The sequence below is a fragment of the Haliotis rubra genome, unplaced genomic scaffold (assembly GCF_003918875.1).
Source record: "Haliotis rubra isolate DU_JTF1 unplaced genomic scaffold, ASM391887v1 Scf1208, whole genome shotgun sequence".
NCBI lineage: Eukaryota > Metazoa > Mollusca > Gastropoda > Lepetellida > Haliotidae > Haliotis > Haliotis rubra.
This window is the reverse complement of record NW_025765124.1, coordinates 5298-32554: the sequence shown is the minus strand read 5'-3', so window position 1 is coordinate 32554 and position 27257 is coordinate 5298. Positions and strand designations below refer to the sequence as shown.

Genomic DNA, 27257 nt, shown 5'->3' with positions numbered 1-27257 from the left:
CCATACTCGCACACAGTCAATGACTGCTGTTTGCCAGTTTTGCCATGATTAGAAGTTTTGATTGAAATACCGTCAAGTTCACTCCTGCGTTCCTCAATACAAAGCTAGACTATGTAAAGTAAGGGTTTTAAGCTGATCTTGGCGCTCTATCTCCTGCGGATTGCTGCCCTGGTTTTCTAACCAAGATATTCGTCTTGCACCACTTTGAGTTGTCCAACATATATGCTGACAAAATCGTGACTAAAATATTGTCCAAAGGCGTGTCGGTTAGAATTTCTGAGTATATAGTATTTCAGGATCGCCTGGAAAAAAAACCAAAACTTTTTATGTGAGAGTTTCTGTTACGAATATAAGTATATATGTTACGAATAATTGAGGCTGTGTACTCACTCTTCACTTACTGCGTTTCCTATAGGCTGCCTGTCTGAAGTTGCCGCAACGAACATCCCAATTTGGGTGCATTGTTGATATCTCCACTGACGAACTGGAATTTCAAATTCAATGTAAAGATAAATTATGCATATTAATTGGTTCAGCATTTTTAGTTTAAAATGTGGGGGGAATACAGGCCATGACCTAAAATACTCACTTTATGTAAAGATAATGATCATTTTATGTTGCATGTTCTGAACAGTTCTGCGTTAGGATCTACCCAGGTCCACATGTCTATTTATATACTTACAAATGGACGAGATGGCTTTCCGAAGTGGGCAGTGATCTACCTTCAGTTGTTGGAAATCTATAGCCTGTATTTTATATATTGTATTGTGTTTCATAGTTAAAGGTTACATGCAACCAAAAAATCAAACATAATTAAAACACAATTATCACTTATTCATGACATATAATATACATTGCTGATTATGAAAAACATATAAACAAAATTATAAGCATACAATCGCAAATCAAAAGTGAAATATTTTGTACTTGGGTTTACTTCCCTAGAAACTGTCTGTGACAACGACATATCTATATCACAGTTAGAAATTCTGTCAACGCTAAATAATGACATTGCTTTTAAGTATCGAACTCAGAAAGTGACTCGGTAAGAAGAACGTGTGGTGAAATAGACAAATGAAATTATATAAACAGTTAAATCTGTAATCTACTGTTATAACATATTAAAAGCTCGCGCCTGTGAAATATCAACAAAACATTAAAAAATATAGCTCACACCAAAGCCTTTACTGATTATTCACCGGACAATCCAAGATGCGCGCGAACCTATATTTCACTGCGCATGTGCTATGAGCGCAGCCCAGCTGTTGAAACCACTTTTCCCCCAAGCGCTGGGGGAAAATTAGTGAATCGTTTGAACTCCGAATTCGCCCGGTTTTTTTCATCGCGTTATTTTTCAACTTTATAAGTTGAATTTGCATTTTTGATGATTTGTTTCAGTAAGTCCACACCGAAAGGTATCAGATTCTGCAAAGTTGTATTTTACGTTGCATGTGACCTTTAAGATGTTTTAGATTTTCATTCTAGTTTTACAACTATGACATTCTAGTTATTTTACTGTCCTTTGCAGCCAGGTAAGTATGTTATCTAAATTTGTTTTATTAATGTATAAATTTACAACTTTCTTAGTCACGATATGGAGGAAATACTGCCGATGTGAGTTTAAATTATAACTTACTCACGCACTCACTCACTCACTCGAAAGCGGGCAACATCGACAACTTTGAGGACGTTGAGGACGTCGATGTGTTCGTTCGTCTCCTAAACGTTTCGTTATGTCCTTACATTGTACAAACCAATCATAGGTAAGATACTGACATAGACATCTAAATTAAAATATGTACATATAAGAAAGCTGACAGACGGACGTTTCCTATCACGAGCGTTAAGGAACTATCAATTTGGTGGCAAACCCAATTACTGATTGTAGTAGTGTCCACAATCGTTGGCCTTTTCATTCCAACTCGTGAAGGTCCGGGTTAGAATGAACCTTCAGTAACCCATGCTTGTCGTAATTGCACAGATCGATGCTCATGCTGTTAATCGCTTAATTGTGTGGTCCAGACTCGATTATTTACAGACCGACACCATATAGCTGGCATATTTCTGACTGCGGCGTAAACTAAACTCACTCACTCACTCACTCACTTTTCATTCCAGGGAGAAAACAGAAAATCTTAAACATCATACATAGGTAAGTGTCTGAAAACACATTTCTTTTAAGAAAGTGGTCAAATTATATGTTACATCTGGCATTACACTTTTTCATTAAAGTACAGTTAGAGTACTTATGGGGATTGAGTGCCAATAAACCAGTGGGACTTAACCCCTCTAGAATTATTTGATATATTGAGAAAGTGAAATCTATAGGTTACACAAGGGTTACCGCACTTGAAAATGCATCATCGTTGCCGTAGTTGATGACGCTGCCTGTGCTGACAAGGGAGGCAAATGTCGAGTTGCGGCACTGATCTTTCTGGGCTGTGTAGTTCTGGTTGTAGATGCGGGCCCACTCCGCAAGACGTTGGAGAGGGAGTCCCGTGGTCTTGTCGGCCAGCACGTTGCACATTGAGGATATCGTATGATTTGGAATGACCATCTACAGAATACACACACGACCACATTAAGCTTGAGTGAACGAGTTTAGTTCATCACCTCGGGGGACACCAGAAATGGCCTTCACGCATTGTACCTATGTGGGGAATCGAACCCGAGTCTTCGGCGTGACGAGCGAAAGCTTTAACCACAAAGCTACCCCACCGCCCCGCATTAAGCATGTAGTGTGAAGCAGATATGTCCTTCGGCAACCTCGAAAACACACGCCACACACGCCAACACATACATGGCAGGGTTTCTAAGTGAGATTGCATTAGAAAACCGGCATTGGCCATTACAAAAGCACTACTCTCACGCAAGTCCACGCACCATGACAGGGTGTGTCTTTGGACTATCAGTATGTGCAGCCACAAACACACACATTATGTGGTACAGACAACACACACACACACACACACACACACACACACACACACACACACACACACACACACACACACACACACACACACACACACACACACACACAAGCAACCGTGCGCATACGCTATGTTTTTAAACTGAAAAAAATCATGGTCTAATGGACCTAGGGTACGTTAAATATATGACACATATGTCAGAAGTCTTTCATGAATAATTTCAGTCGACATTGATGGATGAGTGAACAATATACACATCCATTTGTTGTATCTGAATGTTTGTAAGGATAATGCAAATATCCGACTCTGGTGTCCCCCTCAGTGATATTGCTGGAATATTGCTAAAAGCGGCGTTAAACCATACTCACTCACCTCTGTTACTAAAATATGTAACTATGTAACTATGAAATGAATAAAACCATAATTAAAAAGATATCCGACTCCACAGTTAAAAGATATGTACAAACATACCAGTGAACCTGGACGGACGTTGTTGAATTGTATTGTTGATACGATTGGTGCGACCAGATCCATCATCAGATTGTCAACATCCCGCTTGTTTGTCTGGTCAAAATCACAAACTCTAAACAGACAAAGAAAAACACTTTCATGTCATCATTATTGTTTACATTACGCGGTGGGGTAGCCATGTAGTTAAAGCCTTTTGTCTGGCCGAAAGGCCGAGTTCGTTTCCCAAATGGGTACAAAAAGTGAAACCCGTTTCTGGTGTCCCCCGCCATGGTACTGCTGGAATATTGCTAATTAAAACGGCGTAAAACCCAACTAGATCACTCATTCACTCATTACATTACAATCCTAGTACCACAGAGTCTCCTTTCAAGAAGTGAGAGAGTTTAGTTTTACGCCGCTTTTTAAACAATATTCCAGCAAGACCACGCATGGGGACACCAGAAATGGACTTCACACATTGCACCCATATAAGGAATCGAACACGAGTCTTTGGCGTGACGTGCGAACGTTTTAACCACTAGGCTACCAAACCTTCCCTTTCAAGAGTGTATTACATGTTAATTGATCATAGTGAGTGAGTGAGTTTAGGTTGACGCCGCGCTCAGCAATATTCCAGCAATAGGGCGGCGGCCTGTGAATAATCGAGTCTGGAACAGACAATAATGAGCATCGGTCTGCGCAACTGGGATGTGTGAACCAAGTCAATTAAGTCTGACCACCAGATCCCGTTAGTCGCCTCTTACAACAAGCATGGGTTACTGAAGATCAATTCTAACCCGGATCCCAGTTCGGCATTAGTGGAAACTGAACTTTTGTAGACAGTTCCCCTGCCCAGGAAGACGATCACTGAGAGACAACGTTCAGTGGTATAGGCTGTTTGTAACAATCAGTTCTCGAGTTATCCGTACCTAAATAGAGACTGTAGACTCTTCACACCGGAATCCGTTTTCAGATTTTCCCGAACTTTGTCAAAAGCAGCAGACACAGTCTCGTAACATCCTGGCACCACGCGGATGTCTTCTCCGGCCCCTATTAAATAGTCTGGAATAACGAAAAGAAAATCGATTAAAGGAACATGTAAGTTGTTGCTGTCTTGATCGAGACCTAAGTTCACCTAAAAAGGAAACCGTTATCCATATGAATTTATATATTCTTGATACCTGATATCGTTTTACATTGGACAATAATTTCATGTGAGATTGCATTGGGCAATAGTTTCATGTGAGATTGTAAAAACGTTTCATGCGAGATTGGACAATAGTTTTTTTGTGAGATTGAACACCTTGTCGCCACCTTGGACGGAAGCTCACGCTCGTACTTCCTTCGTTGCTCATTCACTTGTTTACATGTTCAATGTCCTGATACTTACAAACGCTCTTGACCCGTGTTAGAATTGGTCTTCAGCAACTCATGCTTGTCGTAAAAGACAACTAACGGGTTGTCGGGCTCGCGGGTATGGTGGACACGTCACTGTTTCCCAATTGTGTAGATCGATGCTCATGATGTTGATCACTGGATTGTCTGATCGAGACCGCCGCCTCATAGTTGGCATATTGCTGAGTAGGGCGTTAAATAAGAAATCAACGAACCGCTCATCCTGACAAAAGTATGTCAGTCAGAGCTCTGACACATAATATCATCTTCATCATATCAGGCAAACATTCACAGGAAACTGTTATCCAATCTCACATAACACAAACGGGAAACGCAAGTGTCCCGGTGTGGCATTGCAACAAAAAAACTAACTGGTTCGTGCATCTACGATCATACTGCCAGATTAACATCTTGAACAATGTTCAGGGTTGAGACAAACTGGGGTAAGACATGTAGGTGCACGTTACGTCAGGCACACCCTGCTATTGCTTCCACGTTACGTCATGCAAGCTTAGCTATTGCTTCCACGTTACGTCAGGCACGCGCTATATTGCCTTCACGTTACGTCAGGAACACAATGCTATTGCTTTCACATTACTTCATGCACGCCTAGCTATTGCTTCCAAGTTACGTAAGGCACACTTAGCTATTGCTTACACGTTACATCGGGCACGCTTAGCTATTGCTTCCATGTTACATCAGGCACACCCTGCTATTGCTTCCACGTTACGTGATGCACAGCTAGGTACTTCTTCCACCTTACGTCAGGCACACGCTATAATGCCTTCACGTTACGTCAGGCACACACTGTTATTGCTTTCACGTTACTTCATGGACGCCTAGCTTCCATGTTACTTAAGGCACAGTTAGCTATTGCTTCCACGTTACATCAGGCACACCCTGCTATTGCTTCCACCTTACGTCGGGCATGCTTAGCTATTACTTCATCCTTACATCAAGCACGCCATGGTATTGCTTTCACCTTAGGCCAGGCACGCCCTGCTATTGCTTTCATGTTAGGTCAGGACACCCTGCAATTGCTTCACCATTAAGTCAGGCAAGACATGATATTGCTTCTACGCTACGTCAGGCACGCCCTGCTATTGATTTCACGTTACGTCAGGCACGCTCAGTTATTGCTTCTACGTAACGTGAGGTACGCCCTGCCATTGCTTCCACATTACGTCAGGCACGCATAGCGATTGCTTCCACGTTACGTCAGGCAGGCTTAGTTATTGCTTCAAGGTTACGTCAGGAACACATTGCTATTGCTTCCACGTTACGTCATGCACGTCTAGCTATTGCTTCCACGTTACGTCTGGCAACCCCTGATATTGCTTCTACGTTATGTCAGGCACGCCCTGCTATTGCCTTCACGATACGTCCTTCACACCCTGCTATTGCTTCAACATTACTTCATGCAAGCTGTGATATTGCTTCTACTTTACATCAGGCATGCCCTGCCATTGCTTTCACGTTACGTCAGTTACGCTTAGTTATTGCTTCCACGTTACGTCAGGCACATACTACCATTGCTTCCTCGTTAAGTCAGGTACGAATAGCGATTGCTTCCATGTTACGTCAAGCACGCCCTGTTTTTGCTTTCATGTTACGTCAGGCACGCAATGTTATTGCTTCCAATCTGTGTCATGCACGCCTAGCTATTGCTTCCACGTTATGTCAGGCACGCTTGGCTATTGCTTTTACGTTACTTCAGGCGCGCCTTGATATTGCTTCTAGGTTACGTCAGGCACTCCCTCCTATTGCTTTCACGTTACGTCAGGCACGCCCTGCTATTGCTGTCACGTTACGTCTGGCACAACCTGCTATTGCTTCCACGTTACATCACGCATGCCTAGCTATTGCTTCCACGTTGTCAGACACAAACAGCTACTGCTGCCACGTTACGTAAGACACACCCTGCTATTGCTTCCACGTTACGTCATGCACGCTTAGCTATTGCTTCCACCTTATGTCAGGCATGCCCCATATTGCCTTCACGTGACGTCTGGCACACCCTGCTATTCCTTCCACGTTATGTCAGGCACACCCGGCTATTGCTTCCACGTTACGTCAGGCACGCCCTGCTATTACTTTCACGTTACATCAGGCACACCCTGCTATTGCTTCGTCCTCACATCATGCACGCTTGCTATTGCTTCCACCTAATGTCAAAACGCGCTATATTGCCTTCACGTTACGTCATGCACACCCTGCTATTGCTTTAATGTTACTTCATGCACGCCTAGCTATTGCTCCATGTTAGGTAAGGTACGCTTATGTATTGCTTCCACGTTACATCAGGCATGCTCTGCCATTGCTTCCATGTTACATCAGGCACAACCTGCTATTGCTTCCACTTTACATCGGGCATGCTTAGCTATTGCTTCAACCTTACGTCGGGCACACCCTGCTATTCCTTTCACGTTATTTCATGCACGCCCTGCTATTGCTTTCACGTTACGTCAAGCACAACCTGCTATTGCTTCCACGTTACGTCATGCACGCTTGCTATTGCTTCCACATGACATCAGACAAGCCCTGATATTGCTTCTATGTTACGTCAGGCACGCCTAGATATTGCTTCCTCTTTCCGTCAGGCACACCCTGCCATTGCTATCCACGTTACGTCAAGTACGCATAGCGATTGCTTCCACGCTATGTCATGCACGCTTAGCTATTGCTTCCACATTACATCAGGCACACCCTGCTACTGCTTCCACGTTACGTCGGGCACGCTTAGCTATTGCTTTCATCTTATGTCATGCACACTTTTTTAGCATCAAAATTAACAGCCTCACAAACGTTCTGAACAGTTGCGTTGATGGGTCCCTTTTCGTGGATGACTTCAATATTTCATGTCGTGGTAAGAACATGCACGCAATAGAAAGGCAGCTACAACTCTGCCTTAACAAAATCCAAAAATGGGCCAATGAAAATGATTTTAAGTTTTCAAAATCCAAAACAAATTGTATTCACTTTTGTCGTAAATACAAACCAGACAAGGATCCAGACCTAACTTTAGATGGTACTCCCTTCAAGGTAGTAGAAGAGGCCAAATTCCTTGGACTCATATTCGACCGCCACCTGACATTTTTTACCACACATAAAATATTTGAAAACAAAGTGCTTGAAGGCTCTAGACTTGCTAAAAGTAGTCTCAAATACAGAGTGGGGAGGGGATCAGACCACCCTCCTTCATTTGTACAGATCATTAGTTCGCAGTAAACTAGATTATGGCTCCATTGTCTACGGTGGAGCCTGCAAAAGCAATTTAGAAAAATTAGACTCTATCCACCACCAAGGGCTGAGGCTCTGCCTGGGAGCTTTTTAGGACCTCTCCGGTAGACAGTCTATATGCGGAGGCCAATGAACCTTCCCTTGAGCAACGCCGCATTAAACTCTCACTGCAGTATATCACTAAATTACGTTCAAATGAGTCCAATCCAGCATACAATTGTGTCTTCAACCCGCCCTATGAAAACTTATTTCCTAAACTGCCAAGCCTGGTTCCACCACTTGGAATCAGGATCAAACCACACATATCTGCAGCTAAAATTGATCTCAACATCATTGCACCATACCGACTTCTGTCCTCAACAACATGACAAATGGTGAAACCACAGGTCGATCGCACCCTCACCAAACTCAAAAAGTCTGAAACAAATCCTTTGGTGTTCCAACAGGAATACAACCAGTTACGTTCGAAGTATAACACTCACAGATCCATTTTCACAGACGGATCCAAGGACGATGGCCAAGTTGCCAGCGCTACAGTCATTGGATCCAAGACTGTCTCCTCTAGGATCCCCGACAACAGCTCCATTTTCACCGCTGAAGCCAAAGCTATTTTCTCAGCTTTGACCTACATTCAACAGCAAAATCAGTCCAAAAACTTCATCGTTTTTACAGATTCATTATCCTGCCTTCAAGCACTTCTAAACGTGACTTCAAGTCACCCAATCATCCTGAACATACTAGAACTGTACAACGACCTTTCTAGTGGTCAATATGACATCGTCCTCTGCTGGTTGCCGGGTCACGTCGGCATAGCAGGTAACACTAAGGCCGATGCTGCAGCAAAAGCAGCTCTTGAAAAGCCCCTATCTCCACTGCTAATCCCGTACAGTGATTTCAAACCCACTATCAAAAGCTATACTCGGGACCTGATGCAAAAAAGGTGGGAAACTCAAGTGGGAAGAAACAAACTCCATGAATTGAAGCCAACAATCGGTTATACCTACTTGGGTTGCCAGTCAAGACGTGATGAAATAATTTTACGACGATGTTGTATTGGCCACAGTCGATTTACACATGACTATCTGCTAAAAACGGATGGGGATGGAACCCCCATATGTCTCTCCTGCGATGAGGCTTTCACCGTCAAACATATTCTGCTTGACTGTGTGGACTTTAAACCTGCAAGGGACTCGCATTATCACGCAACCAATCTGAAAGATCTGTTCTCCCGCGTGAGCGCTCATCTGATACTGAATTACCTGAGGGAAGTTGATCTATATCATAAATTGTAACTGTGTAATGTCACTAACGATTTTACCTGCTTTTCAATTTAGTGCTATGACATTCTCTGTTCCAAAATGACAATGTAATGAATGTGTGTCTTTGAAATGAAACCACTTGGTACTTACAATGTATATTAATGCAGACTTGTTCTCGTCACTATATGGCTGGAATAATGCCGATGTGACGTAAAGCCCAACTCAACTCAACTTAACTCATGTTACGTCAGGCACACCCTGCTATTGCTTCCACGTTACTAGATGGACGCTTAGCTATTGGTTCCACGTTACGTCAGGCACGCTTAGCTATTGCTTTCACGTTACGTCAGGCAAGCCCTGATATTGATTTCACGTTACGTCAGGCAAGCCCTGATATTGCTTCTACGTTACGTCATGCACGACCTGCTATTGCTTTCACGTTTCCTCAGGCCCGCTTATTTATTGCTTCCACGTTTCGTCATGCACGCCCTGCCATTGCTATCGACGTTACGTCAGGCACGCAATGCTATTAGTTCCACGTTACGTCATGCACGCTTCGCTATTGCTTCCATGTTACATCAGGCACACCTGGCTATTACTTCCAAGTTACGTTGGGCATGCATAGCTATTGCTTCAACCTTACTTAAAGCACGCCATGCTATTGCTTTCACGTTACATGAGGCACGACCTGCTATTACTTTCGCGTTACGTCATGCACACACTGCTATTGCCTCCACGTTACGTCGGGCCCGCTTTGCTATAGCTTCCATGTTGCATCAGGCACACCTAGCTATTTCTTCCAAGTTACGTCGGGCACGCTTCGTTATTGCTTCCATGTTACATCAGGCACACCCTGCTATTGCTTCCACGTTTCGTCAGGCACGCTTAGCTATTGCTTCCACCTTATGTCAGTCACGCGCTATATTGCCTTCACGTTACGTCAGGCACACCCTGCTATTGCTTTCATCTTACTTCATGCACGCCTAGCTATTCCTTCCATGTAAAGTAAGGCACGATTCACTATTGCTTCCACGTTACATCAGGCATGCCCTGCTATTGCTTTCACGTTATGTCAGGCAAGCTAAGTTATTGCTTCCATGCCTTGCCAGGCACGCCCTGCCATTGCTGTCGACGTTACGTCAGGCACGCCCTGCTATTGCTTCCACGTTACGTCATGCACGCTTCGCTATTGCATGTTACATCAGGCACCATGCTGTTGCATCAGGCACACCCTGCTGTTGCTTCCACGTTATGTCGGGCATGCTTAGCTATTGCTTCAAGCTTACATCAAGCACGTCATGCTATTGCTTTCACGTTACGTCAAGCACACCCTGCTATTGCTGACACCTTATGTCAACCGCGCCCTGCTACTGCTTTCAAGTTACTTCCTGCGCGCCTAGCTCTTGCTTCCATGTTAGATCGGGTATGCTTAGCTATTGCTTCAATATTACGTCAAGCACGCCATGCTTTTGCTTTCACCTTACATCGGGCACTCCCTTATATTGCTTCCACGTTACGTCATGCACGCCTAGCTATTGCTTCAACGTTTCATCGGGATAGCCCTGAGATTGCTTCTATGTTACGTCAGGCACGCCTAGATATTGCTTCCTCATTACAACAGGCACACCCTTCCATTGTTATCCACATTACGTCATGCACGCCTAGCTATTGCTTCAACGTTTCATCGGGATAGCCCTGAGATTGCTTCTATGTTACGTCAGGCACGCCTAGATATTGCTTCCTCATTACAACAGGCACACCCTTCCATTGTTATCCACATTACGTCATGCACGCCTAGCTATTGCTTCAACGTTTCATCGGGATAGCCCTGAGATTGCTTCTATGTTGCTTCAGGCACGCCTATGTTACGTCAGGCACGCCTAGATATTGCTTCCTCATTACAACAGGCACACCCTTCCATTGTTATCCACATTACGTCAAGCACGGCATAGCGATTGCTTCCCCGCTATGTCATGCATGCTTAGCTATTGCTTCCAAATTTAGTCAAGTCCACCCTGCTTCTGCTTCCAAGTTACGTCAGGCACGCTTAGCTGTTGCTACCACCTTATGTCAAGCACGTCCTGTATTGCCTTCACGTTACGTCAGGCACACCCGGCTATTGCTTCCACATTACTTCATGGACGCTTAGCTATTGGTTCCACGTTACGTCAGGCATGCTTAGGTACTGCTTCCACGTTACGTCAGACAAGCCCTGATATTGCTTCTACATTACGTCAGGCACGCCCTGCTATTGCTTTCACGTTACTTCAGGCCCACTTATATATTGCTTCCACATTACGTGATGCACGCTTAGCTATTGCTTCCATTTTATGTCAGGCACGCGCTATATTACCGTCACGTTACGTCAGGCACACACTGTTATTGCTCTCATGTTACTTCATGCACTCCTAGCTATTACTTCCATGTTACGTAAGGCACGCTTAGCTATTGCTTCCCTGTTACATCAGGTTCACCCTGCTATTGCTTCCACGCTACGTCGGGCATGCTTAGCTATTGCTTCAACCTTACGTCAAGCACGCCATGCTATTGCTTTCACCTTACGTCGGGCACACCATGCTATTCCTTCCACGTTACGTCATGAACGCTAAGCTATTGCTTCCACATTACATCAGGCAAGCCCTGATATTGCTTCCTCGTTACGTCAGACACACCCTGCCATTGCTATCCACGTTACGTCAAGCACGCATAGCGATTGCTTCCACGCTATGTCCATGCACGCTATTGCTTTGCTTCCACGTTACGTCAGGCACACACCCTGCTACTCCTTCCAAGTTACGTCATGAACGCTAAGCTAATGCTTCCACCATTACATCAGGCAAGTCCTGATATTGCCTTCCTCGTTACGTCAGGCACACCCTGCCATTGCTATCCACGTTCCAATCACGCACGCATTTGCTTTCAAGCTCATGCACGCTTAGCTGTTGCTTCAACATTACGTCACGCACACACTGTTACTGCTTCCACGTTACGTCAGGCACGCTTAGCTATTGCTTTCACCTTATGTCAAGCACGTCCTGTATTGCCTTCACGTTAAGTCAGGCACACCCTGCAATTGCTTCCTCGTTACTTCATGCACGCTTAGCTATTGGTTCCACGTTACGTCATACACGCTTCACTATTGATTCCATGTTACATCAGGCACACCCTGCTATTGCTTTCACGTTACGTTGGCATGCTAAGCTATTGCCTCAAGCTTACATCAAGCACGCCATGCTATTGCTTTCACGTTACGTCAGGCATGCCCTACTATTGCTTTCACGTTACTTCAACCACACCCTGCTATTGCTTTCACGTTACTTCAAGCACGCCTAGATATTGCTTCCATGTTACATAAGGCACGCTAAGCTGTTGCTTCCACGTTACGTCAGGCATGTCCTGCTATTGCTTCCACGTTACGTCATACAAGCCCTACTATTGCTTCTACGTTACGTCACGCGCGCCTAGATATTGCTTCCTCGTTACGTCAGGCACACATTGCCATTGCTATCCACATTACGTCAAGCACGGATAGCGATTGCTTCCACGCTATGTCATGCACGCTTTGATATTGCTTCCACATTACGTCAGGCACGCTTAGGTATTGCTTCCACGTTACGTCAGGCAAGCCATGCTATTGCTTTCACGTTACGTCAGGTAAGCCCTGCTATTGCTTTCACTTTACCTGAGGCCCACTTATTTATTGCTTCCACGTTATGTGATGCACGCTTAGCTATTGCTTCCAACTTATGTCAGGCACGCGCTATATTACCTTCACGTTACGTCAGGCACACACTGCTATTGTTCTCACGTTATTTCATGTACGCCTAGCTATTCCTTCCATGTTACATAAGGCACACTTAGCTATTGCTTTCACGTTACATTAAGCACACCCTGCTATTGCTTCCACGTTACGTAATGCACGCCTAGCTTTTGGTTCCAAGTTACATAAGGCACGCTTCGCTATTGCTTCCATGCTACATCAGGCTCCCCCTGCTATTGCTTCCACGTTACGTCGGGCATGCTTAGCTATTGCTTCAACCTTGCGTCAAGCACGCCTTGCTATTGCTTTCACTTTAGGTCGGGCACACCCTGCCATTGCTATCCACGTTACGTGAAGCCCGCATAGCGATTCGTTCCACGCTATGTTATGCACGCTCAGCTATTGCTTCCACCTTATGTCAGTCAAGCGCTATATTGCCATCACGTTACGTCAGGCACACCCTGCTATTGCTGTCATGTTACTTTATGCACGCCTAGCTATTCATTCCATGTTCCATAAGGCACGCTGAGCTATTGCTTCCACGTTAAACTAGGCACTTCAAGCCATTGCTTCCACGTTACATCAGGCACGCCCTGCCATTGCTATCGACGTTACATCAGGCACACCCTGCTATTGCTTTCATGTTACGTCAGGCATGCTTAGCTATTGCTTCAAGCTTACATCAAGCACGCCCTGCTATTGCTTTCATGCTTAAGCTGAATATCATGGAATATTCGCGGCTTAACACATGATAGTCAAGATATTGTCAATAATATTCCAGATGATGTTGATATTGTTGCTGTGCAAGAACATTGGCTCAATCCAGATAATGTCCACAGTCACAATGATATTAATGGTTTTTTCACTCATTTCATCTATATGTAACAAAGCAACTTCTTCTCGAGGTGCTGGCGGTGTTGCCATACTGCGTAACAATAAGTCCACCTGGAGGCTGCGCAGAATTGCGACCAAGACAGATTTTTTTTGTTGCTGCAGTTGTATATGCACATGGATACCCTGATATGTATGTCATATCTTCCCGACTACCTTCTACTAATGTTCAGCACTCTGTGTATGTAGATGCAGTTGAACAACTCTTTGATATGTATGATATCCTTAGTCAAAAGGGTGATACTTTTATACTGGGTGACCTCAATGCAGATATCTGTAAAAACATATTATCCCCACGTGATATTGTGCTTTATAACTATATCACAGAACGGCATCTTATACATGCTGTTAGTACATTACGCAACCATGGGCCTGACCATACATTTAGAAGTAAGGACAGCAGATTTAAATCGCTCCTTGATTACATACTCCTCCCGTTACACCTGACCGATCAGCTTGCCTATTGTTGTGTAATGGGTGATTGTAGCTACGCTGTATCTGACCATTACCCATGTCTTACTAATGTATCTAGACAACAGGACGATGTACGCAAATCTGATAGCCTCTATTTTCCAAAATGGCATAAAGCGGACCAATGTGACATTAACGTATACAGCGAGGAGAGTTCCCGACTTCTCTCACAAATTACTATCCCCTCTCATCCCCAACCTCCCCATGAAATTGAATCGTACACATGTAATGTTATAAATGCTTTACAATCCGCCAGTTCCCGGTGTATTCCTTCGGGTGTTTTTAAAGCACATTTAAAGCCATTCTGGAAATCAGACGGACTAAACGATTTGCATTACAACTTGCATGTAGTTAGACGCGAGTGGTTGGTTGATGGTAAACCAAGCACAATTAACTAGCCTTTGTATATTAATTACAAATCAGCTAATTACATCGTTAGTCTAAACGGAAACAGCGGTCAGACTTAAGTAGCGAATTAGAAAGGTGCTCCGACGCTGATATAGGTACTCTCTTTAAATCAGTTCGCAAAATGAGGCGACAGAGTCCAGTTATTAAAGAGCTATTATTTGGTCATAAATGTGCAAACACAGCAGAAGATATTTGTGAACTATGGGGTGATTACTTTGCAGATCTCACCAAACCTCATTACTCTCCATTATTTGATAACAACTTTCTAATAACAGTTGACAGGAAGGTTAGAAATGTAAGCCAGAAACAATCCTCATGCAAAGAAGATATTCTATGTAAACATATTGAAAATGATGAAGTAAAGGAACATATCAGTAATCTCCACAAAAATAAATCTCCTGGCCCGGACTGTATTCACAATGAACATCTTATTTATGGTGGTGATGACATCGTAAATACATTAACGGCACTTTTTAACTCTATTTTAGGATCTGCATATGTCCCTAGCACTTTCAGAAGAGGTGTTATTATCCCAATATATAAAGATAAAAAGGCGAAAAATTATTCAAAAAATTATAGAGGAATAACTCTAACTTCTTGTATTGGTAAACTTTTTGAAAAAGTCTTATTGGCTAGACTAGAAATCTGGGTACAAGAATACATACCCTCATTTCCAGACAAGCTCCAATTTGGGTTTAGAAAGGAACATGGAGCAACCACTTCAGTCTTTACTCTAAAAGAAAGCTTATCATATTATCTAAGCAGAGGTTCTCCAGTTTATACAGCCTTTATGGACAATGAGAAGGCGTTTGATCGCATATGGCATCATGGACTCTTTTTAAAGCTATATCAAAAGGTCTTCAATCATCACTTGATACTGTTTATAGCTATGCTTGTAAGTGGCGTCTAACGTATAACGGTTCTAAAAGCACTTGTGTCATTTTCTTCAAATATAAGAAACGTCTGGGTAATTATTCTTTCAAATTTGGTGATTCAGACATACCAATAGGTGACTGTGTTAAGTATGGAGGCATTTTACTTTCGTCTGATCTATCCCCAAAATCTAGAGTATATTCATACTGCCAGAAAGCACGGCAATCTGTAAATTCTCTAAAAGGTCTTGGTGTAAATGGTAAAGATCTCCACCCTACTTCTTCTGTAAAAATATGGAAAAGAATGATACTTCCAACGAGCTTTTACGGTTGTGAACTTTTACCCATTCTTCGAGGTAAAGATTATGACTTGGTAGAAAGTACACAGAGATATTTTGCCAGATGCATTCAGGGTTTCGGTAAGCGCTTTTCCTCTGCTTCAGTGCTAGGTAACCTTGGATTGTGGAGCATGGATGGTTATATAGATAAATGTAGACTATTATTTCTCGGCAAGCTGTGCAACAGCAAGTGTAACTCTTCATTTAAGGATATTTTCTGTGTACATTTAGCCACCTTTCAAAACAGAACAGCTGTCTTACACAGTATATGTGACACACTTATTCAAACCAGTTTAAAATACAATCTCTTCAATTATCTTAGTGACTATCTCGATTTTGGAAGGTTTCCATGTAAATCGTCATGGCGAAGAATAGCTATTAATTGCATAAATAAATCTGAAACTGAACGATGGGTTTCCCAAGTGTGTGTAAGGCACGATATGAATAGATATCGCTTGACCCACAACTTCTTTGGTGTACATAGATTGTATTGTTTGATGTATTTTTACATCATATAAGATATATTACAGTTTTGTGTACAAATCAGCTCAAGGGGAAAATTCTCAAAACGTTGTGAACTCTGCAAAATATATTGTAATGATTATGACTGCCATGTAATTCTACACTGTGAACACAATATGTACAACAGAAATAATTTCTTTTCAAAACTTATAGATCTCTTTGATGTGGATGTATATGTACAAATAGAATTTTTATCTGAAGATGAAATGTTATCACTATTTTCTGGGGGGTGAACTACTAGTTACTAACGATATTTATGAAATTTCATGGAGATGTATGATTGTCCTCTTCTGTAAATACCTATATTCCTTGCTTCCCTCACTAAACTGTGCATTCTAGACTTTTCATTTTTCTGTGTACATATATACTGAGTCAAAAAAGAAACTTCACATTCTTTCTTCAGGGAACTATAAAAGAACAAGAGATGGTAAGATGGTTCAATTGTTATTATTTCATTGCTTAGATCTGTGTGATGTACTCGATACACTGACAGTGCCATAATTAGTTCCATTCAAAAACATGGGTATACAGCATGTCAAGTCACAAGAATAAAAAATGCGAAATATCTCAGTTCAATATCGTGTATGGCCGCCCCGCGCATTCACCACTGCCAGACACCGTCTCTTCATCGACTGCCTGATGCTTGTGAACACGTGGTTGGGGATTCTGTGCCATTGCTCTTGTGAGGCAGTGCCAAGTTCCTGCAAATTCTGAGGTTGGTTCCCAAGACCACGAAGCCTTCTCCCAAGTGCATCCCAAACGTGCTCTATTGGAATATGGTCAGGGGACGTCGATGGCCAGTCCATGACGTTGATTCCAGCGTTTTGAAGGAATTTTTAGTGTCAACATCGCAGTATGCGGCCGAGCATTATCATGCTGGTACTGTAGACCTGGGCCATGAGCCGCCATGAAAGGAACGAGTTCAGGGGTGAGCACCTGGTCGCGGTAAGCAGCAGCTGTGAGGTTTCCACGGATGACCAGAAGTTGGGAACGGTTGTTCCCACAGAAAGCACCCCATACCATGCAACTTCCGCACCCGAATCTGTCGACTTCCTGTACACAAAATTGGGCATACCGTTTACGACGTCGTCTCCAGACTTTATGCCTGCCGTCCGCGAATCTGAGGGTAACCCTGGATTCATCGCTAAAGACGACTCGATTCCAGTCTCTCTGGGTCCATCGGAGGTGACGTTGGGCCCACAGCAGACGTTGACGTTGGGCTCACAGCAGACGTTGACGATGATGAAACGGCGTCAAACCTGGCCCACGATATGGACGTCGAGAATGGAGATTGGCAGCCCGCAACCGATTTCGAATGGTCTGTGAGGACAGTCGACCTCTAAACATCTCAGCCCTGATTCGTGTAGCCGGAAGAAATCTGTCACGTAGGTGACGTAGGACGATTTGACGGTCTTCTGCTCGTGACGTCACATGTGGACGACCCGACCTTGGGCGATTAGAAGTGGTGCCAGTTTGTTGTAGACGACCTCGCAAGTCATACACAGTACAATGGCTGCATCCCATTGCTCTTGCGACGTCAATAACTGATCTTCCCGCTTGCAACATGCCAACAGCACGTTCACGTTGCACATTTGACAATCGTGGCATTTCAAGTACCGTTAGAACTGTGGTTTAAAAGTGTTTTTTCAATTCTTGAGGCCATTGCAAACACGTGCATATGAAGAAACTTCGATGCGAAGATCACGTGATCGACTGCACGTGCAAAATCTGATTTGGCACTAACGTTATTTGCACGACGAATGGATGGGTTTGAGTGGTTTTGCTAACGTTTTTCGAGAGTCGAAAGATAAGGATCCCATTTCGGATACATAGATGTATCATCAGAAAAAAAAATTCATTATTTTCCAAATTACATTTTGTGAAGTTTCTTTTTTGACTCAGTATATATGACTATATGAATGTGTCGTGAATATATTGCTGTGATTATGTTGCTGTAAATATTTCATGTACATGTTTATAATGATATTTGGAATATAATCTGGAGGAAATAAAGAGATTCATTCATTCATTCCTAGCTATTGCTTCAACGTTTCATCAGGCAAACCCTGATATTGCTTCTTCTTTACGTCAGGCACGTCTAGATATTGCTTCCTCGTTACATCAGGAACACCCTGTCATTGGTATCCACATTACGTCAAGCACGCATAGCGATTGCTTCCACGCTATGTCATGCACGCTCAGCTACTGCTTCCACATTACGTCAGGCACACCCTGCTACTGCTTCCAAGTTACGTCCGGCACGCTTAGCTAATGCTTCCACCTTATGTCAAGCACGTCCTGTATTGCCTTCACGTTACGTCAGGCACACCCTGCTATTGCTTCCACGTTACTTCATGCACGCTTAGCTATTGGTTCCACGTTACGTCATGCTAGCCCTGATATTGCTTTCACGTTACGTCAGGCAAGCCCTGATATTGCTTCTACATTACGTCAGGCACGCCCTGCTATTGCTTTCACGTTACCTCAGGCCCGCTTATTTATTGCTTCCACGTTATGTGATGCACGCTTAGCTATTGCTTCCAACTTATGTCAGGCACGCGCTATATTACCTTCACGTTACATCAGGCACACCCTGTTATTGCTTCCACGATATGTCGGGCATGCTTAGTTATTGCTTCAAGCACGCACGTTACGTCAGGCACACTGCTATTGCTTTCACGTTACTTCATGCACGCCTAGCTATTCCTTCCAGGTAATGTAATTCACGCTTAGCTATTGCTTCCACATTTCATCAGGAACGCCCAGCTATTCCTTCCACTTTACGTCGGGCATGCTTAGCTATTGCTTCAACCTCCCGTCAAGCACGCCATGCTATTGCCTTCACGTTACGTCAGGCACACCCTCATATTGCTTCCACGTTACGTCATGCACGCCTAGCTATTGCTTCCACGTTACGTCAGGCAAGCCCTGATATTGTTTCTATGTTACGTCAGATATGCCCAGCTATTGCTTCCACGTTACGCCAGGCACGCTTCGCATATTCCTTCCATGTTACATCAGGCACACCCTGCTATTGCTTCCACGTTAAGTCGGGCATGCTTAGCTTTTGCTTCAACCTTACGTCAAGCATGCCCTGCTATTGCTTTCACGTTATGTCAGGCACGCTTAGTTAATGCTTCCACGTTACCTCAGGCATGCTCTGCTATTGCTTCCACGGTACGTCGGGTACGTTTTGCTATTGCTTCCATGTTACATCAGGCACACCCGCCTACTGCTTCCACGTTACGTCAGGCACGCTTCGCTATTCCTTCCATGTTACATCAGGCACACCCTGCTATTGCTTCCACGTTAAGTCGGGCATGCTTAGCTTTTGCTTCAACCTTACGTCAAGCACACCATGATATTTCTTTCACGTTACGTGAGGCACACCCTGCTATTGCTTTCACGTTATTTCATGCACGCCCTGCTACTGCTTCCACGTTACATCAGGCAAGCCCTGATGTTGCTTCCATGCTATGTCATGCATGCTTAGCTATTGTTTCCACATTACGTCATGCAAACCTTGCTCTTGCTTCCACGTTACATCAGGCAAGCCCTGATGATGCTTCTACGTTACGTCAGGCACGCTTAGTTATTGCTTCCTCGTTACGTCAGGCACACCCTGCCATTGCTATCCACGTTACATGAGGCACGAATAGCGATTGTTTCCACGCTATGTCATGCACGCTTAGCTATTGTTTCCACATTACGTAATGCACACCCTGCTACTGCTTTCACGTTATGTCGGGCACGCTTGGCTGTTGCTTCCACCTTATGTCAAGTACGCTCTGTATTGCCTTCACGTTACGTCAGGCACACCCTGCAATGTCTTCCACGTTACTTCATGCATGCTTAGGTATTGCTTCCACGTTACGTCAGGCAAGCCCTGATATTGATTTCACGTTACGTCAGGCAAGCCCTGATATTGCTTCTACGTTATGTCAGGCACGCCCTGCTATTGCTTTCACGTTACGTCAGGCACGTTTGGTTATTGCTTCCACGTTTTGTCATGCACGCCCTGTCATTGCTATCGACGTTACATCAGGCACACCTAGCTATTGCTTCCACGTTACGTGGAGCACGCTTCGCTTTTGCTTCCATGTTACATCAGGCACACTCTGCTATTGCTTCCACGTTACGTCATGCACATCCAGTTATTGCTTCCACGTTACGTCATGCACGCTTAGCTATTGCTTCAAGCTTATGTCAGTCACGCGCTATATTGCCTTCACGTTACATCAGGCACGCCTAGCTATTTCTTCCATGTTACGTAAGGGCACGCTTAGCTATTGCTTTCACATCATGTCAGGCACACCCTGCTATAGCTTTCACGTTATTTCATGGACGCCCTGCTATTGGTTTTACGTTACGTCAGGAAAGCCCTGATATTGCTTCTATGTTACGTCAGGCACGCCCAGCTATTGCTTTCACGTTACGTCAGGCACACCCTGCTATTGCTTCCACGTTACGTCATGCACGCCTAGCTATTGCTTCCACGTTACGTCAGGCAGGCATAGCGAATGCTTCTGTTACGTTGCTTCCACGTTACGTCAGGGCAGCTATTGCTTTCACGTTACAAGCACACCCTGCTATTGCTTCCACATTACGTCTATTGCTTCCAAGGCACTCTTAGCTATTGCTTCCACGTTATGTCAGGCACGCTTTGCTTTTTCCTTCAATGTTATATCAGGCACACCACTGCGCTTTCACGTTACGTCAAGCACACCCTGCTATTGCTTCCACATTACCTCAGACACGCTTAGCTATTGCTTCCAAGTTACAGGCACGCTATTGCGTCGGGCACGCTTTTGCTTTTCCTTCCATGTTACATCAGGCACACCACTGCTATTGCTTTCACGTTACGGCAGGCACACCCTGCTATTGCTTCCACGTTACGTCATGCACGCCTAGCTATTGCTTCCACGTTACGTCAGGCAAGCCCTGATATTGCTTCTACGTTACGTCAGGCAGGCATAGCGAATGCTTCCATGTTACGTCGGGCACTCTTAGCTATTGCTTCCACGTTATGTCAGGCACGCTTTGCTTTTCCTTCAATGTTACATCAGGCACACCACTGCTATTGCTTTCACGTTACGTCAAGCACACCCTGCTATTGCTTCCACATTACTTCATACACGCTTAGCTATTGCTTCCAAGTTACGTCAGGCATGCTTAGCTATTGCTTCCACGTTACGTCAGGCTCACCTTGCTACTGCTTCCACGTTACGTCAGGCACGTTAGCTATTGGTTCAACCTTATGTCAGGCACACCCTGTATTGCCTTCACGTTACGTCAGGCACGCCCTGCTATTGCTTCCACGTTACGTCAGGCAAGCCTAGCTATTGGTTGCACGTTGCGTCAGGCAAGCCCTGCTATTGCTTCTACGTTACGTCAGGCACGCCCTGATATTGCTTTCACGTTACGTCAGGCACGCTTAGGTATTGCTTCCACGTTATTTCAGGCACGCCCTGCCATTGCTTCCACGTTACGTCAGGCACGCTTAGCTATTGCTTCCACGTTATGTTATGCATGCCCAGCTATTGCTTCCACGTTACTTCAAGCACGCTTAGCTAAGCGTACAAAAAGAGCAGTTTCAATATTAATATTAAACAGACAGTAGCGACGAGTCTTTTTGACAACATGAAATGTCACAGGGCCTTACGACCTACTCAGACATACTGAAAGATGCTGGTGACACCTAACACGACTACCCTTGAGGGTTGTTGTTGGACTCACCTGGAGCAAACGTAGGCATGGCGAGGGGTGCGCTATGTGCTACAGCGCCCGCGACCAGGTGTGGGAACTTGAGCCTCATCCATGTTGACAATAGTCCTTCAACAAATCAGGAAGTTATCACTTCTACTTATGTTTCATGTTCCAGATTAGCAGTGTCTAATCTAAAGTTATAATGCCACAAATTTCAAGACATAGTGGACTTGTATCGTCACATTATTGTCCTCCTGAGAAGGTAGATAAGTCCCAACACTTTCAAAGTACATGAAAACTTACCAGATTCTTAAACGTTGCGTTTTTGTGATTTTAAATTATGGCTTTACTTTCCTACAATCGCCTTTGATGATTGTTTATTTAACAACTTGTCTTTATTGTGTATGCAAAACCTCTTGTCACTATATGGCTGAAATGATGCCGAGGTGACGTTTAATTTGAACTCATTCACTCACTCACGTAGTGGACTTATCTCTTGAATGTTCAGACACATGCTAAACTTTCGCTGTTCAGACAGGCTGTGATTGATAAATGTGTATCGAGATCCACGAAATCGGGGTACGATGGAATGAATCAACCAAGTCAGCGAGCCAAACCCGTTGGTCGTCTCTTACGGCACGCACGGAGTGCATGTATCCGGACCAGATCTTCCCGGGGAATGTATTTTCAGATTATATGGACGATCTCGATTATACAATAAGCTTATTTATATCGTACAAGCTTAAACACAGCTAATGGATATAACGAACTATATTTTTATCACGGCTTCGTGGTGTCTAATTTAGTTCAAATGCCTTTTACGAACTATTGTTATAGCGAAGTAGAGTTAGTGGGTCCTTTAGCTGTGGATACATTGCATCTGCATTACCTCCATACGATGCCCCAAATGTGATCCATTTGATGTCTTTGAAATTATGTTCCTTGTTGTTTGCTACGATGAAACTGGCAAGATCCTCTAACACTTGTTCAACGGTCAGGTATCGCAGGTTAGCCGTGCTCACATCACTGATTTTGAAACGTTGAAAAAAATACTTCAATATCATATGTTTTTCATTTATTTTCATTTCAGTTCTTTTCATTTATGTAAATCCGCGAAGCATATATGCACATATAGCTTTTGGTTAATAATGTCATCGCAAAAAAAACTACTCCTTACATATACTACCCATCAAAAGTTTAGACTCACTTAAAGCACACACTGTATGTTATGAATATATATATGGTTACATCGAAGATGAATTTCTCCACTGACTTGGGGGAAGCAACTGCAAACCTTATGCAGATGAATTGCACGAGGATCATGCATGAAATTGCTGAAAAGCATGACTGTGCAAATATCGTGTATGTGAACAGCTGTGTTTTGGTGTAAGGCTTTGTTAAGAATTCGCCAATTTTCACTGAGTTTCATCATTTATCGACCTCATGACAAAAATCTTTTCAACGCTACGAATTTGTTTCATAATACATCAGTTCATGTGTAAACCGTACCTTTAAACAGTATGGAATATTTCGCCAAATCTAGTTTGCTCTCCGCCATCATGAAACAGTAGTCCATATTTAGGCAATTTTGCGGATTAAATATGTCAAAACAATGTCTTACATTGCCATTCTTACATCTATCTGGTTTTAGAGTGTCAACAAAAGTGCTAACGTCTTATCTAAATTGCATTATCATTGTCGCCTTAATAATCAAAACATCTGGTGAATCGCGTAGATTCACACAAGCATGGGTAATAATCAATAAAAAGAATCACTTCACAAATGACAGTTTGTTTAGTATTGATGCCAATGTGATCATGAGAATAGACATAATAAGAGCCGACTCTTCGAAAAAATGCGATTTTACGCAAACGCATTTTTTCCGATACAATTTACTTTTCAATTACTCGTTTCGAAATGTATCTGACTCATTTATCGATCACTTTGAGACAACTCGTTGTAGTGAGTGTGAGTGAGTGTAGTTTTGCGTCGCTTTCAGCAATATCACGGCGGGGAACACTCATAATGGGCTTTACACATCGTACCCAAGTGGAGGATCGAACCCGGGCCTTCGTCATGTTTCAAGAGAGCTGTCATCACTCCAATCTTGAAAAACAAACTTGGATCCAACAGTGTTGATGAACTTCCGCCCTGTATCAAATCTTCACTTCCTATCGAAAATCTTGGAGAAAGTTGTGCTGAAGCAACTCAACGCCCACCTGTTTAGCTGTAGTCTACATGAAGCGTTCCAGTCTGCATACAAGGCGAAGCACAGCACCGAGACTGCTCTCGTGCGAGTGCAGAATGACATCCTTCGCAGCATTGACAAACAGGAAGTGGTGTTGCTGGTTCTACTCGACTTGGCAGCAGCATTTGACACGGTGGACCACGAAACGCTGCTTTCAAGACTACAGCACACCTTCGGTATTCGCGCAACTGCTTGCGGGGGGTTCAGATCTTACCTGTCAGGTCGAGTAATGCAGGTAAAAGTGGCTGAGGCCTACTCGAAGACACACCCTCTCAAATTTGGCGTGCCCCAGGGATCAGTGCTTGGACCAGTGCTCTTCTCTGTCTACATCTCCCCACTAGGGAACGTCATCAGAAAACACGGCCTGCAGTTTCATGGATACGCTGATGATAACCAGTGGTACATCAGTGTGAAACCAACCGCAGTTGCAAGATCCCAGGACAAGATGACTAGATTTTTTCAGGACATTCGCAAATGGATGTCTAGCAACTTCTTAAAGTTGACAAGACCGAGTACATGGTCATCGCTACAAACAGCAACTGAACAAGGTCCCAAATTGTCCCCTTGTAGTTGGAGATGCTCTGGTTGATCCAAGTGAAAGAGTCAAGAACCTAGGAGTGATGTTCACGAACACCATGTCATCTAACCAGCAAGTGCTGAACACCTGTAGAGCCGCTAACATCCATCTACGCAACATCGGCAAGATACGGAGATTCCTAGACGCCGAGACAACTAAGCTCCTAGTCCACTCCTACGTTGCCTCGAGCCTTGATTATTGCAATTCCCTCATCAACGGATCTGGCAATATTCATAGTCTCCAAATAGTTCAGAACGGTGCAGCCAGAATCATCACCCGTACTTCAGCAACTGCACTGGTTACCAATCCAACAAAGGATAAGATTCAATATTCTCTTACTAACACACATATCTTTATATGAGGATGACTTTCCCATCTACATGAAAGAACTCAGATCTGAAAGAAGTCGTTTGTTGCGTATTCCTGTGACCAAAACCAGCATGGGCAGCGACACCTTCTCAGTGACAGACCCAGTTCTTTGGAACTCTATTCCCCTCAAACTTCGTTGCATCGACAACGTCTCATCCTTCCGAACTCACTTAAAAACCTTCCTTTTCTCTGGAGTCTCTCTACCCTAGATTTGTTTAGCGCCGATGAACAGCTGTAAGCTGGAAAGCAGGCGCGTTATAAATGCATTTATTATTATTATGTTTTACAGATTAAAGATAATATGCAGCAGAGAGGGTTCGGGTGATCCTGGCACAGTCAGGCTGGTAAGGCTCATCATCAGCTCAGGGCCCTTGCCCCCTCTACACGCAGCCCAGACAGCGAATGGGACTTCTCCCAGGAAACGCTGCCTAGTCGAATTATTATTATTATTATGTTTTAAAGATTAAAGATTGTATGCAGCAGAGAGGGTTCGGGATCCTGGCATCCTGGCTGGTAAGGCTCATCATCAGCTGGGCCCTTGCCTAGTCGAAGGAAACGCTGCCTAGTCAGACCCACCAAGAACTTTCCGAGAATATGAAGGCTCCCCAACACTGCAGCCTTCTGCATTACCCAGAGTGTCAGAAGGGCTGTACTCCCGGTGGAGAACCCGGGCACTCTCCTGATCTGCGCCAAGAGATCAGGAGGTACCAAACCAAGGGCACCGAGAACAATGGGGAGCCTGACGACAGTGTACTTGGGATGCAAGCGAGACATTTCAAAGGCGAGGTCTGCATATTTATCATGCTTTTCCTTAATCTTGCCAATCACATTGGTGTCAAAAGGGACAGAAAATTCAATGATATAAATAAATTCATTGGCTTTATCAAAAAGGACAAGATCAGGTTTGTTGGCTGGAATTCTTCTGAGGCTGTATATGGGCCTATTCCACAGAAGTTTGAAAGCATCATTTTCCATGACGCCCTGGACATGTTCAGGGTCGTACCATGGATGGACCTCGGAGTCAAAGCCACAGGCATGTCGGAGACGGTAGTAAAAGCAACGAGCCATGCCATCATGTCGTTTAAGATATGCTGTTTGTGCCAAGGAAGGGCATCCACTGACAAGGTGTTGGACAGTCTCTGTAAATTCATTGCAAAGTCGACATTTCATGTTAATATTCTCTTTAAGAATCACATTTAGGCGATTACGAGTGGGAAGTGACTGGTCCTGAGCAGCAAAAAGGAAGCCCTCAGTTTCACATTTAAGACCAGCCGACTTCATCCAGGCAAAGGAGTCGGTGGGATTGCTATTCTGTTCAACACACTGCATGTACACACGATGCAATGGCTTCTCAGAAAGCTTCTCCACAAAAGACCGACTCTGGGCAGACTTGGTGAAGGACTTCACCTGGTTTACTCCCATCACTGTACCGTCCAGCAGTACATCGCCATTAACAAAGTCAACCTCAAATTTCAGATTCTGTCCAACAACCTTGGCACGCTTAAAATAGCTGTGGAATTCCTTGCTTTCATCATGAGTCTTCACATGCATCACCAGAGGATCATCTGATAAATAAATATGTGCAAAAGTACACAATAAAATTCTATCATGAAGAGCCTCCACATTAATCAAACCCCAACCTCCAGAATTGATTGGCATGTATAAACGGTTAAGAGAGGAACGAGGGTGGTGGGCTCTGTTATCAGACATGATCCTTCTGGTCAGACGGTCAAGACTCTGGATGTCTTGTTTCGTCCAATCAACTACTCCAAAGGAATAGGAAAGGACTGGCACAGCAAAAGTATTGGTGGCTTTGAC

The 27257-nt window shown here is 43.9% G+C and overlaps 1 protein-coding gene across 1 annotated transcript; it reads right to left on the bottom strand.

Moving 5' to 3' along the window:
- Positions 1-386: 386 nt before the first annotated feature.
- On the bottom strand, positions 387-22365 carry LOC124264703 (lysosomal Pro-X carboxypeptidase-like). Its single transcript, XM_046699471.1, has 5 exons — positions 22276-22365; positions 4313-4445; positions 3405-3516; positions 2350-2557; positions 387-484 (listed from the first exon to the last, which is right to left on the bottom strand). Exons 1-5 carry the CDS (start codon positions 22352-22354, stop codon positions 387-389), a joined length of 630 nt encoding a protein of 209 aa, XP_046555427.1. The 5' UTR covers positions 22355-22365.
- Between the last annotated feature and the right edge of the window lie 4892 nt (positions 22366-27257).